This window comes from Bemisia tabaci, chromosome 7 (genome assembly GCF_918797505.1).
Source record: "Bemisia tabaci chromosome 7, PGI_BMITA_v3".
NCBI classification, from domain to species: Eukaryota; Metazoa; Arthropoda; class Insecta; order Hemiptera; family Aleyrodidae; genus Bemisia; species Bemisia tabaci.
In genome coordinates this window covers 18422229-18438352 of record NC_092799.1, presented here as the reverse complement: position 1 = coordinate 18438352, position 16124 = coordinate 18422229, and the positions used below count along the sequence as shown (strand labels likewise).

General features: G+C 37.6%; 1 protein-coding gene across 2 annotated transcripts; it reads left to right on the top strand.

Annotated features, from left to right (window-relative positions):
- Nucleotides 1–2830: 2830 nt before the first annotated feature.
- Nucleotides 2831–16124, top strand: LOC109029676 (uncharacterized). Of its 2 annotated transcripts, none has more exons than XM_072302711.1 (6): nt 2831–3031; nt 4810–4910; nt 12376–12567; nt 13099–13235; nt 14350–14552; nt 15906–16124. In XM_072302711.1, exons 2-4 carry the CDS (start codon nt 4829–4831, stop codon nt 13212–13214), a joined length of 390 nt encoding a protein of 129 aa, XP_072158812.1. In that variant the 5' UTR covers nt 2831–3031; nt 4810–4828; the 3' UTR covers nt 13215–13235; nt 14350–14552; nt 15906–16124. The 2 variants fall into 2 exon arrangements, with proteins under 2 accessions (XP_072158812.1, XP_072158813.1); XM_072302712.1 differs by lacking the exon at nt 2831–3031 and adding an exon at nt 3078–3236.

Here is a 16124-nt window from a genome sequence, read left to right as displayed (position 1 = left end):
AAACGCGCGCTGACGCTGACGCCTACAAACCTAACAGGGATACTTCAAGCATTACGCAATGCGTGAAGTATCCCTGTTAGGTTTGTAGGCACCTGTGCGCATATAACGCTGGTTGCCCGTACCTAGGGGGCGGACGCGGAATGCCACGTCGCTTCAAGCAACTATTTCACGACAGAGGTGTTATAAGTAATTCAAGCTGCTCCAACGTATCAAGAATGACAGGCATCCTCTAAGAAAACAGAGGTGTCTTCGCAAAATAAATCAAGATACTACGGCATAAAAAGAGAGTGTTAGTCCAATAAACTCACCAAGTCCTAGCATCCGTATTTAATAACGTTTAGCATACTTTTTGAGGAGGGGCTCAAGAATCCCTAAAGTATAGTCACCAAGTACAGAAGAATACTTTTCTTCAGAGCTTTTTGGATTTTTCAGAAGCCTCCAAGAGCTCTCCAAGAACCAGATTTAAGAAGCAAAATGTTACAAGGAGCTCCTCATCTGGACTGCATTTTGCAATTTGGAACTACAAATTCTGGCTCATCTGGAAAAACACTTACGTGCATAGGAAATCTAACGGCACATACGTTCTTTTTAAACCTGGCTAGAATTTATAGTTCCAAATTGCAAAATGTAGTCCATCTTTGTGTCCTCTCATTTTGGCGTGTCTTCATAATGGTGGAGCCTGTAGGTAATGCATCTAGCCTTGATTCCATTACCGTGATTTGTAAAAACAGCTGAAAAATTTGTTCGACAGACAGACACATGAATTTGAATATTTTTTTAAAAAAAAGCCTCACAAAGTCCGTATCAAGATTGAATAAGTTCATCTAAAAAGTTTGCTCAAAGCACCCTTTCCCCCCCCACACACACCCTCACACACCCTCACCCTCACCCTCACCCTCACCCTCACCCTCACCCTCACCCACACCCACACCCTCACCCTCACCCTCACACACACAAAACGCACAATCAATATTATGAATAGTAAGTTAGAATGAGAATGATAAAATTATAAATCTTAAAATTACCAAAATTTGATTAATTGAGTTTACTGAAGAGGTGCATTTTAGGAGGCCACCCCCCCCCCCCCAATGAAAGCCAAAGATGTTAACGGAAATCGAAAAGGCCAGCGTGCATGGAGGCTGTTTCAATAATTGTAATCTTCCGTCGCATTTCTAAGGCGCAATGATACAACTATTTGAACTCTCCGGAATGCGTGAGGTCTCATGCCGCATTTGAAGGCGTTTTCAAATCAGCCAAGTTCCGATACCCGGATTATCGTTTTGCATAGTGAATAATATTCTTTTGTTATATCCCGTGCCACTTGTTTATTTTTAATCCTCGTAGAAAAACCGCCCATTTGTAAATAGAATTCTAGCTGAAGCGCACTTCAGCTATGTATTCACCACTGCAAAAAATTTCAGAGGAAATCGACAAGTCCAGCGTGCATGGAGGCTATTTCAATTGTAATCTTCCGTCACATTCTTACGGCGCAATGATACAACTATTTGAACTCTCCGGAATGCGTGAGGTATCACGCCGTATTTGAAGGCGTTTTCAAAACAGCCAATAGTTCCGTTATCGGAATAATCGTTTTGCATAGTTCATATTCTTTTGTTTTCATTTCTAACCACTTGTTTATTTATAATTCTCCTATAAAAAATAACCATTTGCTATGTACAATTCTAGCGGGAGCGCACTTCAGCTATGCATTCACCACTGCAAAAATGTCAAAGAAAATCGACAAGCCCAGCGTGCATGGAGGCAGGCCCGCCACGAGGGGGGGATACTTTGTCCCTGGTACCGGGGCCCGAGCCCCGGAGGGGGCCCGTGTTACCCGTGAAAAATCACTCCGAATTCACATGCAACCCTTGTTTCGTAAGAAAAAGTGAAAAATTTACCTTAAAAATTCTGCAAAAGATGAATAGATTATCAGAAACACGCTGGGGCACTGTAGAATTCTTCTTATATTTTCCAAGAAGTATACTTCTTGGAAAATTTCTATCTATTTTCAAGATTTTCAGTACAGAAGAATATTTTAGTAACTGCGTTTTATTTTCTTCCGTCGTCAGATGCTAAGAGTCTCCTGTCTGGGCATCCTCGACTTCAATGGCTCATGGCTCAACTCCCTTGCCATAGACAAACGAAGGGGGAGTCCAGGGGGGCCTGGCCCTCATAGAACTGAAAATAGTATCATATGCCCCCCCCTCCCCCCCCCCAAAAAAAAATTTCCAGATGTTTTGAATGCAACAATTCGCAAGTATTTTGTGTTGAAAGTATATAAAAAAAAAAAAAAAAAAAAAAAAAAAAAAAAAAAAAAAAAAAACCATCATTATTCCGCAGAAATTGATGGAAAAAGTCTTTATGGAAGTTTCAAAATGCGTCCGATTAGTCGTATAAATTCTAAAGTTTCTCGGGGATGCCCCTCGGACCCCCCCCCCTCCGTGCTTGAGGCCCGGACCTTAAAACTGATACCAGGGCCCGAGATGGGATGTGGCGAGCCTGATGAAAGCCGCACTCTCGGCAGGTTAAAGAGAAGGGATAAGTCTTCCAACCACTTCCAACTTCAAAGTAATTTATGAACGCTCCGGAAACTTGGAAATTTAGAATTGACCCCGCTCTCTCCTCCTCGACTCTCCCTCTAGATTCTACCTCATCAAATTATTTTTCCCTCTAAATAATTTTTGAATTATACCGTTGTACGCGAGTGCGACAATTTTTTGGAACACCCTGTAGGAAAGGTCTTCTCAAACTTACGTCACGGGTAGCAGCTCCCCAAGTTGACGTCACTCTGTGGGTGATAAGGTTCGATTGCGCAGGTGCTCACTGTGTTCTTCACTGTGTTCGTCGTGTTTGTTTGTGTCATCGACAAGTGATAGAATCAATTTTTTTCGGCCTTCGCATTTGCTTGACAGCTCTATTGAAAATACTGTGTCTACCCTAGGGTGAATTCAATTACTCTATTCATCTTCAACACAAGTTCGGGAACTCGCCTCGTGTTTTGTCGGCTGTTCCGTTATGAACCTCTAGAAGCGTAAGTCAAAATTTGCTGCACCTGTCTACTCATCTCCATCAGAAAATCCGTTTCATTTTTCCCTCTTTCAAGTCTGTTTTATTGCGTTTTCATATTTTGCAAGTACTTGCACAGTTTTATTTCGCACTGCATTGTTCACTCGAATCCATTTTGTGATCCACGTTCCACTAAGTAACAACTACTTCATAATCTTGGATTGCAGCAAGTGAGTCATAGTTCAATCAGTGTCTTACTGTTCAAGCTTTCATCCCTTCAACTAATTGTCTGACCCCAAAAGCCACCGATAAATCTTATATCAGAATGATTTAATAAAGTCTGGAACTCACCTATCAAGTGGCAGTTTATTTTATAAAGACTCCCTGGAGGACAACGTATTCTGATCTGACGGCACTTACTGGTACGTGCGTTTGTCTACCAGCCGCCTAATTATGGCTGCTTCATATGACAATGTCTGCACAGAACATAGTTGTCAGGTTAATGGCAAAGGAAAGGTCAATAAAGAAATTGCGGTTGATCCCTAATATCCACACTCTAAGCATCTTTGAATTTGGTTCTCCATGAATGTTCTTGATACGCAATCTCACCTGTGAAAATACCTCTATAACTTCCAGTGATCCCAGCAAGTGGCTTCTGCTTGCGCATGTCAGCATGCCTATCCTAAAATGGAAAAATACACAGGTACCCCATTCCGAGATGAAGTATCTGGGAGTCCGGTTGTGTTTGAACTGTCTTCGAATTTTTAAACTCTAGGTTTACTAAATCAGGAAATGCAAGGTGGATAAAGAAAGGTGGTTGCATTTCAAGTTGAGCCGTCATTTAAAAGGCTGTGATGCGCAGAGGGTACATGCTTCGCCATGCAATCAGGATGTACTCGAAACGTACCCGATGCCGAGTGACGTGGAGAGTGTACAAAAAATGCGACCACCATTCTTCATCCGCTTTGCAGAAAATGTGGGCAAACTCAGGGGTGCTGAAGATACATGAGTGCAAGAGCCCTTCCTTGTGTGTAGTGTAAGAAGAACAATGATTGGGTGAAGTTTTTTGATGAGAAGGTTTTTTTTTTCTTTTTGTAGTGTTTTTATTCTTTTGTTGCAACAAGAACCCTACTTAATCATACCAAACGGCTAAAAATTGACAGCCGAACCCCATCAATTGATAGGAACCACCAGCTTATCAAAGTCAACTACTTCCCAGCCTTTGAATGTATGAATCACCCTGTCGACTGTCAGTTACACTATGCACCTTGTCATCCCTTTAGGCACAAGACAGTTGTTTAGTTCACAGTACTCAAGTCAAGTTATTATCGGAAGGGTCTCAATAAGAGCTATTTTAGGTCCCACCTACGCTGAATTTCCCAAACTCTACAATTATTTGCTCATTGGAGGCCTACATTCCACAAAATGAATTATGATTTGGCTACTCTTGATTGTCTTTTAGGTCCGTTGCTGGCCTTAACATGGGTCTGAAGGGTTGATTTTTGACAAAAATGCGGGTTTGCAGTCGAATACCAAAAATTCTGCATTTATGGCCAAAATCAGCCTCATGTTCAGGCCAGCATCACAGCGCAAGGAGATTAGAAATGGCCAAATTATGATGCCTTTTGTAAAGTATAGACCTTCAATGAGCAAATAATCTTAGAGTTGAGGAAATTCAGCTGGAATGGGCTCAAAAACATCCCTCATCAATACCCTCCCTTTCACTTTTTTCTAATGATGTTCAAACAAATACATGCAACTGATACTGAGTAATTTTACATTGCTTATCCTTCATTTTCCCAGAGCTCAAAGTAATATCTAAATGATGTCAACAAATCGACCTTTTAAAGCCAAACTGAAACGTCAGCAAAAAATCAAATCATCAAGAATCAGTAGAAAGTCAGGTATACTTTGTCATTTTCTGGCTTGCGTTGAATAACTTCTTGTGGGTCACACAGTCGCTGGAAGGCTTTTTTAACCTACTTTAAGGATTTTGTGGTATCTGATTGGGTGAAATACTTTTCCATGCATGCATCTTCCCAAATTCAATTAGCTCTTAGTGGGATTTTGTTTTTTTAATTTAATGTGTTCACTTTTCCTAATCTTATAATATACTATGATACTACTTTAACATTTTGAACTGATAAAAAATCATCTTCAACATTTCACTCGATTATTAATCAGCACCTGTGGTTAGAGTTTTAAAAAATATTAGACAGGTAGATTTTTCTTTACTCTAATGTTTCATCGCACCATTACTTAGAATAATTTAAAAATCTGAAGTAACTACCAGCACTTTTAATTTCCTTCTGAAACAGTACATTTTTAGAAAAGATAATGACAAAAATCGATGTGAAGCGTTGCATTGGATTTTAGAGGTGACATTTTTTTTATATGATTGACAATTTTCTGGTGCTGGGCTCTCCATGTTCGTATTGTTTCAACTAGCCATTCTGCCGTGCTAAGGAAGAACGCTGTATGACCATTTGAGAGTTGCCAAATTTCCCTTGATAAAACATGTATTTTTGACAACATTCATGCATATTTTTCCTTGAAATGTTCAGATATTTTAGATTAAATTGCGTACAAAATCGTCTGAAAATTTTGGATAATAATTTTCAGAATTTCCCAAGTAAATTCGGTTATTATTGGAGAAAACCTGGCAACGTCTGAAGGCTCACACGGCGTTTTTCCTTTGCACGGCAGTATTGGTCTTTTCAGTTTTCTTCTTTTTCTGTTAAAGGAGCCGTCCGTAGCATATCGACGGTGAAACTACCAAACCACGTATCTCGATTTGCGACGTCGCAGACTTCCTGTCATACTTTATTTTTTAAATGAGAAGCTACTTAACGTCCAGTCTTGAAAATTTCCGTGATTTTTTCTCTTCGTGCGGAGAAAATTCTGTGAGAATTTCAAGGAATGATATTTATTTGGTCTAAGTACTTCAAAAAAATAAAATGTGAGCGGAGATTTTCAAACACCGCAAACGAGATACGTGGTTTGGTAGTTTCACCGTCGATATGCAATGCTTCGTTTCGGATTTTTAAAATAAAAAACCTCCTCACCCCTACCAACGCTTTTGTGAAGTAGATCCCTATCTATCAACATCTGTAAAAAGGCAAGCAAGTAATTGCCGCGTGAACAGTCTCCATTTTATTTTTACATTTATTATTAATTTACGTTTTTCCTTTCTTCAACTTGATTAAATACTCAAACCATCCTATCTGCGGCAAACAACAACGTATGAATGCAACGAGTGGCGCATTTTGTTTTCACAAGCGGAAACATTCAAGGCGCTCAGATGTTTTCAATGGCCGGGTCTGGATGTAACTGGTCGTGTTTGCGGGATGTCCGTTTTGCATACCCGAAGATTGCAGGCGCTCTGATTTCCTTAGGAGCAACGCATGGTCACGGTTCAGAGACACGGTTGTCAGTTCTCAAGGGGTTTCGACGCCGCAGCTACAAGCATAGAGAAAAAAAAGGAGGTGTTTGCATTTCGGGCATCTTGGGATTTTTTTGATGACGTAGGTAGGTCGGTACAGCGACGTTTATCATCGATTTTCTTGGAACTGGTGTGATTAATGGAAAAAAGTCATTCTATATTAAGTGCTTGAAATTATATCATGAGTTGATTTAAGCAAAAAAAATGGGACATTATGGTCCGTTTTTCATACTTCGAATTCCGGATCTCGCTGACCAGGTTGTACCGACCTACGTCATAGGGGAAACAAACCTCAAGATGCAAACACCTCCTTTTGTTTTTCTATGCAATCCACATTCGCAAGAACACCAAAAATGCCCATTTTCCCGGGTAAAATCGGTTATTCCGGGAAATTGAAAGGTGATGGACAAAAACGGAGGTCATATTTGGATTTACCGCCTCAAAATACTCAAATCACCTGAATTCGACCGGGAGACATTTTTGTAATTTTTTTTATGCATGTTCTTAAAGGTTAGAATATAAAGAAATCTTTAGCCTTAAAAGCGCCAGAAATCACATTTGAAGTCAAGTTCCTCGGTCAGGATGTTAATATTTTGTTTAACTCAGAAGTTTAAATGATATCAACGACCCAAAAATCATAAGATACATCACCTTTTAATACGGTACATTGCATTTTCTGATAAAGTTCCGTTAAATCCAGTCTGTGGACCATAGTGGGGCGTGCTGCCAGCGCGACACGCGCACTGGCGCCTACAAACCTAACAGGGATACTTCACGCATTGCGCAATGCGTGAAGTATCCCTGTTAGGTTTGTAGGCGCCAGTGCGCGTGTCGCGCTGTTCGCTCTCGTCCGCCGCGCCGCGGTGCTTCAAGCAACTACTTCGCAACAAAGGTGTTACACAGTATCGGATTATATTAACACGGATATCCCGGGAACACGAATGGTTGCATCCAGACCTAGCCATTGAAAAAGCCCGAGCGTCTTAATTTTTCCCGCCTCGGTTATCAAAACGTGCCACTCATTGCATTCATATCTGGTTGTTGCGCGGAGGCAAAGGGAGGGGGATTCAGTATGAAATAAAGTTGAAGACTAAAAAAAGTTCATTTAAATTAACCAATAAAATGAAATAGAGACTATCCATGCGGCCATTATTCGCCTGGCTTCATAGGCAATTACGCACACGTCACTCTCTTCTGAATCTTTCCATTCAATTTAATTGGGAAAATATAAAAATCGCATCCCATTGATATTTTATCTATGTCAACATTCCCCCCTTACAATCGACCATAAACCTTTCTTGCCCAGAAACCTATGCTACACGCATCGAAATTCCAAATTCCCTCCGTCAAAACATCCATCCTTTAAGCTCAGATGATCCAATAGTAGTCACCGAAATTTTAAAACTCTTTAAGCAATTAAATTTAATAATTTAAAGTTTCCTGGTCCCCGACGTAAATAGCCTGGTTGCTGATCGTCGTAAATAAATTAACGTAACCTAACCATCTTCTGTTCGTGGTGGCGTTGCCAAACAGTGCAATTTGCAGGACCACTATCGGCAAAAAGAGCAGATTCACGACCTATCGCGATCATCGCTGTTTGCAGGGTGATAAGTTTTCTTGGATTTCAAAATTCCCCGACTTTTAAGATATTCCGATCATAGAAATACCCGATTTCACCCCGGCTTTTTAGTGTTTTCTGGCATGGGCTCTGATAAAAATTCGAATTAAAAACCAATCCTAAGCCTGAAGCGCGAATTGCGGGGATTTCAACGGCCGTGATTTGTTGGATTGACATTCACAATGTCTTTATGGAAATATGTCCGTTTGATGATTAGCAGTTTCCACATCAAGCAACGTTGCTATGGTGCGACACGACTAATCCAATTACGAGGATTTCATGGAACAATAACAAGTGCAACGCTTGGATACATCTACTTTCTAGTGTTTCAAAATCTCATCCCCCATTTTAATATTTTTGCAATTTTTCTTGCCCATATGAAAGTAGGTAATTACCACAAGATTGTAAGCAAAAATGTTCATTGGTTTCCATCAATTCCATCTAAAAAATGAAATTAGGAGATGGGATTTTGAAACTCTGCAATATAGGTGTGTATTATTTTGGTTAGTCCGTCTACTTTATAGACTGATGTAGTGTTCAACTGTATATAAAAACATGTATGTCAGTTTGTTATGGTTTGAACCAGGAGTTCGATGTCATATCGAATGACGAAGTCACTAAATCAGTTTATTGTCCATGATGCCAAGCTGAGAAAAAAGGTTGCATAAACTTCCAAGCGTTGCCAAATTTCATTTGATTAATCACGCATTTTTAGGTATATTTGAATGTATTTTCTTCTAATTTTTCAGAGAATTTTGTTCGTAATTAGATGCAAAATGTCTGTAAATAAAATAGAACTCTCTCCCCAAATATTAATTTTATCGAAGGAATTTTGGCAACTTTCGAATGTTCTTACAGCGTTTTCCTTTAGCATGGCAGTATGATCCCTGATTTTAGGAAATTCTCTGATGTATACCCATTACAGTTTCTATCTCAAAGATTTCATTACATTTAATGAAAAAGAATTTTTTGCTCCAAAAAAAAGGAGAAAAAATTAAATAAATGTATATTAATTATATTATATCTATTGAGAATCAGAACTCATAAGAGAAATAGTACACCTATGAATGAAAGTTAACTAGTCAGATGATTGAATGTTTGAAGGCTTTTTCATTGACAGCCTTGCAAGTGTGGATTTAATGCCAATCAATTATATGGTTCCACTTCACTGGAAACTTAGCAATTAGCTCTCAGTTGAATGAACTAGAGAGAAATTCAACAGTGCTCCTCTCCGTACACAATACTAGACCAGCTGTTCTCAAACTGAACCAACTGTTGAGTGACTTTACAATGCCCTCATGTTTTTTTCTTTTTTTTTTTTTTCTATGCTTATGGAAACATTACTTGAAAAGAAGGAAGATAAGAATAAAAGGTACTATTCTATGTTAATTCTAGTTTGTGCCCTATCTTCTTACAGCTCTTCCATTGTTCATCCTAATGAAATATGAACTAGAGTTATCGAATGATGAAAACTTTTAATCTTTTAATTGATGACCAAAGTGCAAAACCACGCATCTCCATCGCGATGTTTCAAAATTTCCAATCCTGTTTTATTTCTTTATTTTTTGAAGAAAAGTGGGTCAATTTTATAGCTTGAAATTTATACAAAATATTTTGCCAACAGAGAAGAAAACTTACCTAAGGAAATTTTCAAGAAATTATATTGATTATTTTTTCTAAGAAAAAATGACAAATTATGCCCGGCAGTCTGCAACGTCCCAGATAGAGATACGTGGTTTCGCACTCAGGCCACCTAACTGAAATGAAATCTTTGATCCAGAAACGGGAATGAGTATGCATCAGAGAGGATGAGGAAAATCAGGCTTCCTAGAACATAGGCAATAGGTAAATTTTAAGCAAAATAGTTCACATTTGCATGCAGTGTTTCAAAATATTGTCTCCTGTTTTATTGTTTTGGAAAGCAGTCGACCAACATTTTCCCTTTTTTGTTGTAAGTAATAACCTTCATATAGGCAAGTGAAATTGCAGCAATTTCAAACATTGCGAAAAGATAAAGGAGATGAAATCCAAGTGTTGCACCTGTTTGATTATCATTGTTGATGATATGATTACTGGAAGTACCTGGAGGAAAGCGCCTAGAAATTATGAAATTTCAACCCTTAGCCTGGCCAACCAGAATCAGCTGAACTCCATCAAACGTTGTCCGATTTCTTCTCAAGTTTTATTTTATTACTACATGACTAAGTAACTTTATGCCTTGAAATTGCGTAAATAAATACCTATATTGTTCTTGAGCCCAGGAAAATTTTAAGAAAGTTCAAGGTGTTAAATTGTTTAATTCTTTTTTAAAAAGATGGATCAAGAGAGGAAGTTAGATGACGAAAATTGTAGTTGGGTTGATTCGGGTTTCACCCACTCACTGATCACAGTCATTCTTCAGTGTTTTTTCTACTAAATCTCTATATATGTTTTGAATTAAAACCAAATGAAAATCTCCCTCAGTCCTGAGTGTTTATATTAATATTGATCAGGGGCTGCCCTAAAATTAGGTAAAAAACATCATATAAAACATTTCTATACCTCAAATATGAGATGAAGATTCCATATGTTGATAGTAGCTCTCATGTTGGCAGATTGTGTTGAAAAGTCAGCTTTTTCTTCATTTAAACCACAGTGTATAGAATCCATAATTTAATTCTATAACTTGGCAACCTCGGTAGCTCTACCGTTGAAAGTAAGAGTAAACGATATTTTTTTTAACAGTTAAGGAACAAGGTAAATTTACAACTGTCAGCCAGATCAGTACACAAAATTCATTTTTGTTATTTTCTCTAAGTATTTGTACCGAGTACATGTCTCGTCTAAACCTGGGATTCTCTTTTCCTTTTACATCCCTTTTCCTCGATCTCACTTGCAAGATATTTTAACCAAGTGAGAGAGTTCTATGAGTTCAATACTAAACTCTGCATCGAGTTTTTTTTCTTCCTTTTTTCTCTCTTTTTTGAACCTAATTGTTTAAATTGAATGAGTTTTGTGTCAGTCACATTATTGACTTTTTCCATCAACATCCATGAACTTGGGAGACTAAGCTCAACCAATCATGACATCTGCTAGCTGACCCAGGAGTGTCTTAATTCTGAGCTAGCCAAGCTTTTTTATGAACCCCTGAGGCTAACAATGATTAATCGATCGTCTAATTGCCCATGTGCAATGTCTTTAATTAAGTAGATTAAGTGATCCTGCGCAAGAACCTCACCACTATCCTCCTACCCAAGCGTTTGCTTCAGCTGAGAAAATCTATGGAGCCCTGGTATTTTGTTTTCTTTCGAAAATTCTGGGTTGTGCTTCCTTTATATGAACCTCCTATCTCGCCCGAAATGAACATTAATTGCATTTTTTACACATCTGTCAAGGTCAGCCTGCCTTCTTGGTGATCAGCTCCCCCCTTCCCAATAACTTGATTACACTATGCCCTGGCCATAAACAACATATATTCGCATCCCAAAAACATGCATTTTGGTCGAAATTTGCTCTGAAGCTTGCTTTGGTTGCCATTTAACATTTAGCAAGGAGATCCCATGACTAACTAATAATCATAGTTTTTCTTTCTATTATTCCTCTATGAAAATATTATACATAAATAATTTGTCAACTTCTAGGTGGAAATATTTTCATGCTATTCACTTTAAATTTCCAGAAATTGATGACAGCTGTCATTGTCAGCATGTCCTTTCCCTTTGCCTGCAGAAAATCCAACTGTGTTAAATTTTACTCAACTTAATCACTGTGTTCCTACTAATGTTACATGATTAAAGTCCGTGCTAAGTGAGTTTTCGCATTTTTTGAGTGAGACTGTAGATCTGCCATTTTGAATCTCGCATTTTTTACTTTCAATACTGAATTGACAGGTTACAATTGTACAAGCACAATGCCAACTTTAGAAGCAAGGCAACATTGAAAAGCACCAGCTTGAGAGCAGCTGTATTACTCACTAGGTGCAATACAAGAAAAATACACCGAAGGTGCAACAAGGCTTAAACAAAATGTTAAGATACACAGCCAGCAGGTTCAGGCGTTTTACATGCCCTTTCTATTCAGGAATAAGAGCTGAAAATAAAAAATTGCAACCTTTGAAATACCTGCCCTACGTGCCCTTTCTATTCAGGAATAAGAGCTGAAAATAAAAAATTGCAACCTTTGAAATACCTTGTTTTCCTTCTGAAATTTCGAAAAAAAAATATAAATAAAAATTTGTGTTGCTTTATTTCGTACCTTGTTCATTCGCCCATTAGGGAAGGTGGCTTAAAAATATTTCGAAGATTAATACGTTTTCCCATAATCATTGCAGTTCTGAAGATGCTGAGCGTTATGTCTTCTCCAGCTGAAAACTCAACTCAAGAAGCAGCGACAGATATTTCACAAGATTTTCTAACCACTGGAAGGACAGGTAGAAGAAATGCCTTGCCAGATATCCTGGGAAGTCACAACACAACATCCACTGCAGATCTTCCTTCAAGGCTTGAGGGACTTTCGACCAGCGGTAATTATGTCATTTAACTCATAATTCTTCAGTAATTGATTAAAATCTTATGAGGTAACTATTTATTTCTTCGTTATTTTTATTAACTTATCAAAATTCGAGATTCTTATCTTGCTCTCTTTTCTACAAAAATGATCAAGGTTTCAAAAATCTGATGAGACTTTCAGCGACTGAATTAACTGAAAGAGATTGATTGAAATTAAGTTGATTGATTGAGTTCCTGAAACTCCACCCAGGAACTCACAAACAACACCACACTAGGCGAAATTACAGAGCAGTTTTTTTTTTTTCCAAATGAAGCAGTGCTAAGGAATTTTTGCAGAGATTCAGTCTAGTAAACTACAAGTCATGTACAATTTCGTAAACAAACCTTAAAGTTCATGAAAAAGCTAATAGAATCATTTCTAAGTGGAGAATGAAGCTAATCAAAACCTGATCAATCTACAGACAACAATAGAGTTGATGTGGCAAAGCGAACTGCAAACTGGATTCAATGATGTAAGGATTTGTTGCTTTTTTCATGGCCTTTAGATGGTGGTGAATCAAGCACAAGCTGTGGATCCAAACTGCAAGAGCCCTCATCAAGTAATCAATCGCTTTCAACACCATGTTCCTCAAACGACAGAGGAGGCACCTCATCAAGTTGATCCAGTCGGCTTGGAATTGAAGTAAGTATCTTCGATTCCTATATTTTTTCTAACAGACTGGAAAAATATATATTTCACAGGATCATAAAATCAGTGCTAAAACCACTACACCCCAAGAAGCTGACAACGTGATGAGTGGGACGCCGTAATACTACTTCTCCCTCGCAATCAACTTTTCGAAAAGTCTGTGCCTCGAGCAGAAATGAAAATCTGCAATTTTAGGGTGTTGAAGCCAAGAGTATAAGGCGTCATATCCTGATTACATTTTTTAATTTGGTGCAAAATTAATCATTTTAGAGGCAAAAGATGAAAGTGACCTGTGGTTTTTTTCTTCGACATGTGAGATACACTTTTGTGATGGATGGGACATGTGCGATTCTAGAAGTTGATCAAGATTTTAAAAAGTAAGAAGTTTTGAAAAAGATCAAGATTTTAAAAAAGAACATTTGAGAGAAACCTCTGCTCAATATGGAAATAATTAATCAAAATTTTGGAGCTAGGGTGACACACTGCTGTTGGGTCTGTTTTTGTGGCAGATGGAACAAAAAAAATTGAAAACTCATTTTAGAATATTTCTTTAACATTCAATTGGATCTATTCAAGAAATTTTGTGTTAATCGTATTTAGGGCAGTGTAATGTTGTATTTATTTTTTTTCTTCAATTGTTGCATCAGTATTTATGAGTGAAAAAAAAAACAGTAAAAACGATTCTCTAGTGAGGTTCAAATTTAACAGGAATGATCCAATTTTAACTCAAAACGATTCAGTCGTAAATGAAGTATAACACAGCTTCCATGAATGCAAACGTATTAACACCAATAATACTACTGTGCTAAGGAAAAGCGTTATGTGAACCTTCAGGCATCGGCAAATTTCCTTCGATGGAAGACAAATTTCCTGGTAAACTTAGGAATATTCTTCCAATTTTTCTGATAACTTTGTTCGCTTTTTCACTGAAAGTTCCTGAAAATTTCAAGGAAAAATATTCACAACTTTCCTCCAAAATAAACATTTTATCAAAAGAAATTTGGCAACTCTAATGTTCATACGGCGTTCTTCCTTAGAACGGCAGAATAGTTTAAACGCTCTTGGACGCTAAGTAATTTTTTTTTTTGTTGTGTATTGTTTGTTTCAGAAGTTACCAGTTTTTGTACATTAGACTTATTCCTTCAATTAGTGAGAAAAAAAATTCTATGACTCTGTATTCAATAGATCCTCTCATTAGTAATGAAAGTTGGTGTGATATTTCAAGACTCATCCTATATTTTGTATTTCTGCTGTCATCACATCACTTTGGCTGAAAAATATGTCAAAATTTTCTCAGTTTTATTATCAAAGGTTAGATCTCAGTTTTTTTGTGTGTTTTTTTTATTTATTTACAAATTTTTAAAATGCAGTGCATATGTTATCAGAGACGGGCTGGCTCCTTGGAAGGCTGAAAAATTTCCTAATGGGCTGCAGCCTGTAAGAACTGCAAGGACTAATTGTGGCAACATAAAAATGAAAAAAAAAAAAAAAAAAAAAAGAATAAATCTCCCTAATAAAGGAAGAAAAGGCAGGGAAAAGGAGAAAAAAGAAAGGAATAACAATAGTCTGCCTCTGAACTCTAAGCACTATTCTCCCTCTTCTGGGAGCAGTAGAGAAAGTCTGCTGTTAAAGGGTGCCAGGCAAACACAGTAGGTGAAAAGTTTGTACCTCCGTTTTCTGTTTATTTTTTGCCATCAAAAATCTTTGCTGTTCCTAACAATTTGGCATAGGTACTTTTTCGAATAGCTACGATCATTTTGAAACACAATTGAAAAACTTTTATCAATTCTTGTACTCGTAAATATGATTGCAAAGCAGTAAGTCTTGTTTTAAAAATATTCTGTAGTTTTTTTACTAAAAAAACATCTTATTTTTATCAGTTTTTGTCTTTTTTTGGCCCCTGTAAGCATGGTGAAGAGAACAGCATGAAGACAGAATCCTTTCACATCGATGGCCGAAGTGTGAAATCATGTATCTTCGTTCGCAACGTTGCATACTTCTTTTTTCATTTATCATTTAACCTGGGAAAACTAGGCAACTCAATTTCTTGAAAACTCCCTCGATTTTGCTTCTCTATCAGCAGAATATTCTGTTTAAATTTGGAGCTATGAAGTTGGCTTGTTTCTCTTCAGAAACATCAATAAGAATCAAAAATTTTGAAAAATTGCAAAGGAGTTGCATGGTTTTGCACCTTTGCTTTCGAAGTCATTGCTGAAAGAAACAACACTGCCACTGTTGCTCAAGAAATCTCTCAATGAAGTGGCAAGAATGCCTTTTCTGACATTTTGAGAGTGAAGCAGACTGCCAAAAAAACTTACTAGTATCGCCGCAGTGCTGTCTGTAGAGTTCCATTCCATCAAAAGGCAATTGGGTTTCCAGTTTCTCAGGGTAGAAAGCACTATTGTTGCCAAGTTGCGGTTGCCTGAAATGTAATTTTAGTGTTAATGGCATTGTTTTTTGGTGACAGTACATTGGTTGCTTTGTTAAATTTGGAAACTGCCCATTCTTAGGCAACATCTCATACTCAACCGTGCCTGTCTGACCTGCTGCATATTAAATTAATTTAGTAGTTTCAGTATAAAAAAAGCACATTTGATCCTCATACAGTCTCTTTTGTTTTCATAATCTGCCAAAAATGACATGACCGTTATCCTTCTGTTTCAGACATTTTTTTGTTTCCTGCTGAGTCCTCCTTGCACTCAACGTCAATGAGTAAAAGATTCTGGTTGTGATAGTCATTGGTGTTTGCTTTTTGTCGTAAGATACTGTCTTTTCTACTTTCTGAGACGTACCACACTTTCGTGATAAAAGTTAACCAATTTCAAAGTAGAGTTATTTTCTCTCTGCAGTGTGACGTGCAATTATTTCTTTTTTGTTTGTGCA

Bases quoted from the DNA above. Each gene is read 5' to 3' on its own strand.
- LOC109029676 (XM_072302711.1), top strand. From the start codon at position 4,829: ATGATGTCAACAAATCGACCTTTTAAAGCCAAACTGAAACGTCAGCAA. The intron at 4,911-12,375 runs GTATACTTTGTC...TAATCATTGCAG, and splicing joins AAGAATCAGTAGAAAGTCAG to TTCTGAAGATGCTGAGCGTT. The intron at 12,568-13,098 runs GTAATTATGTCA...CATGGCCTTTAG, and splicing joins TGAGGGACTTTCGACCAGCG to ATGGTGGTGAATCAAGCACA.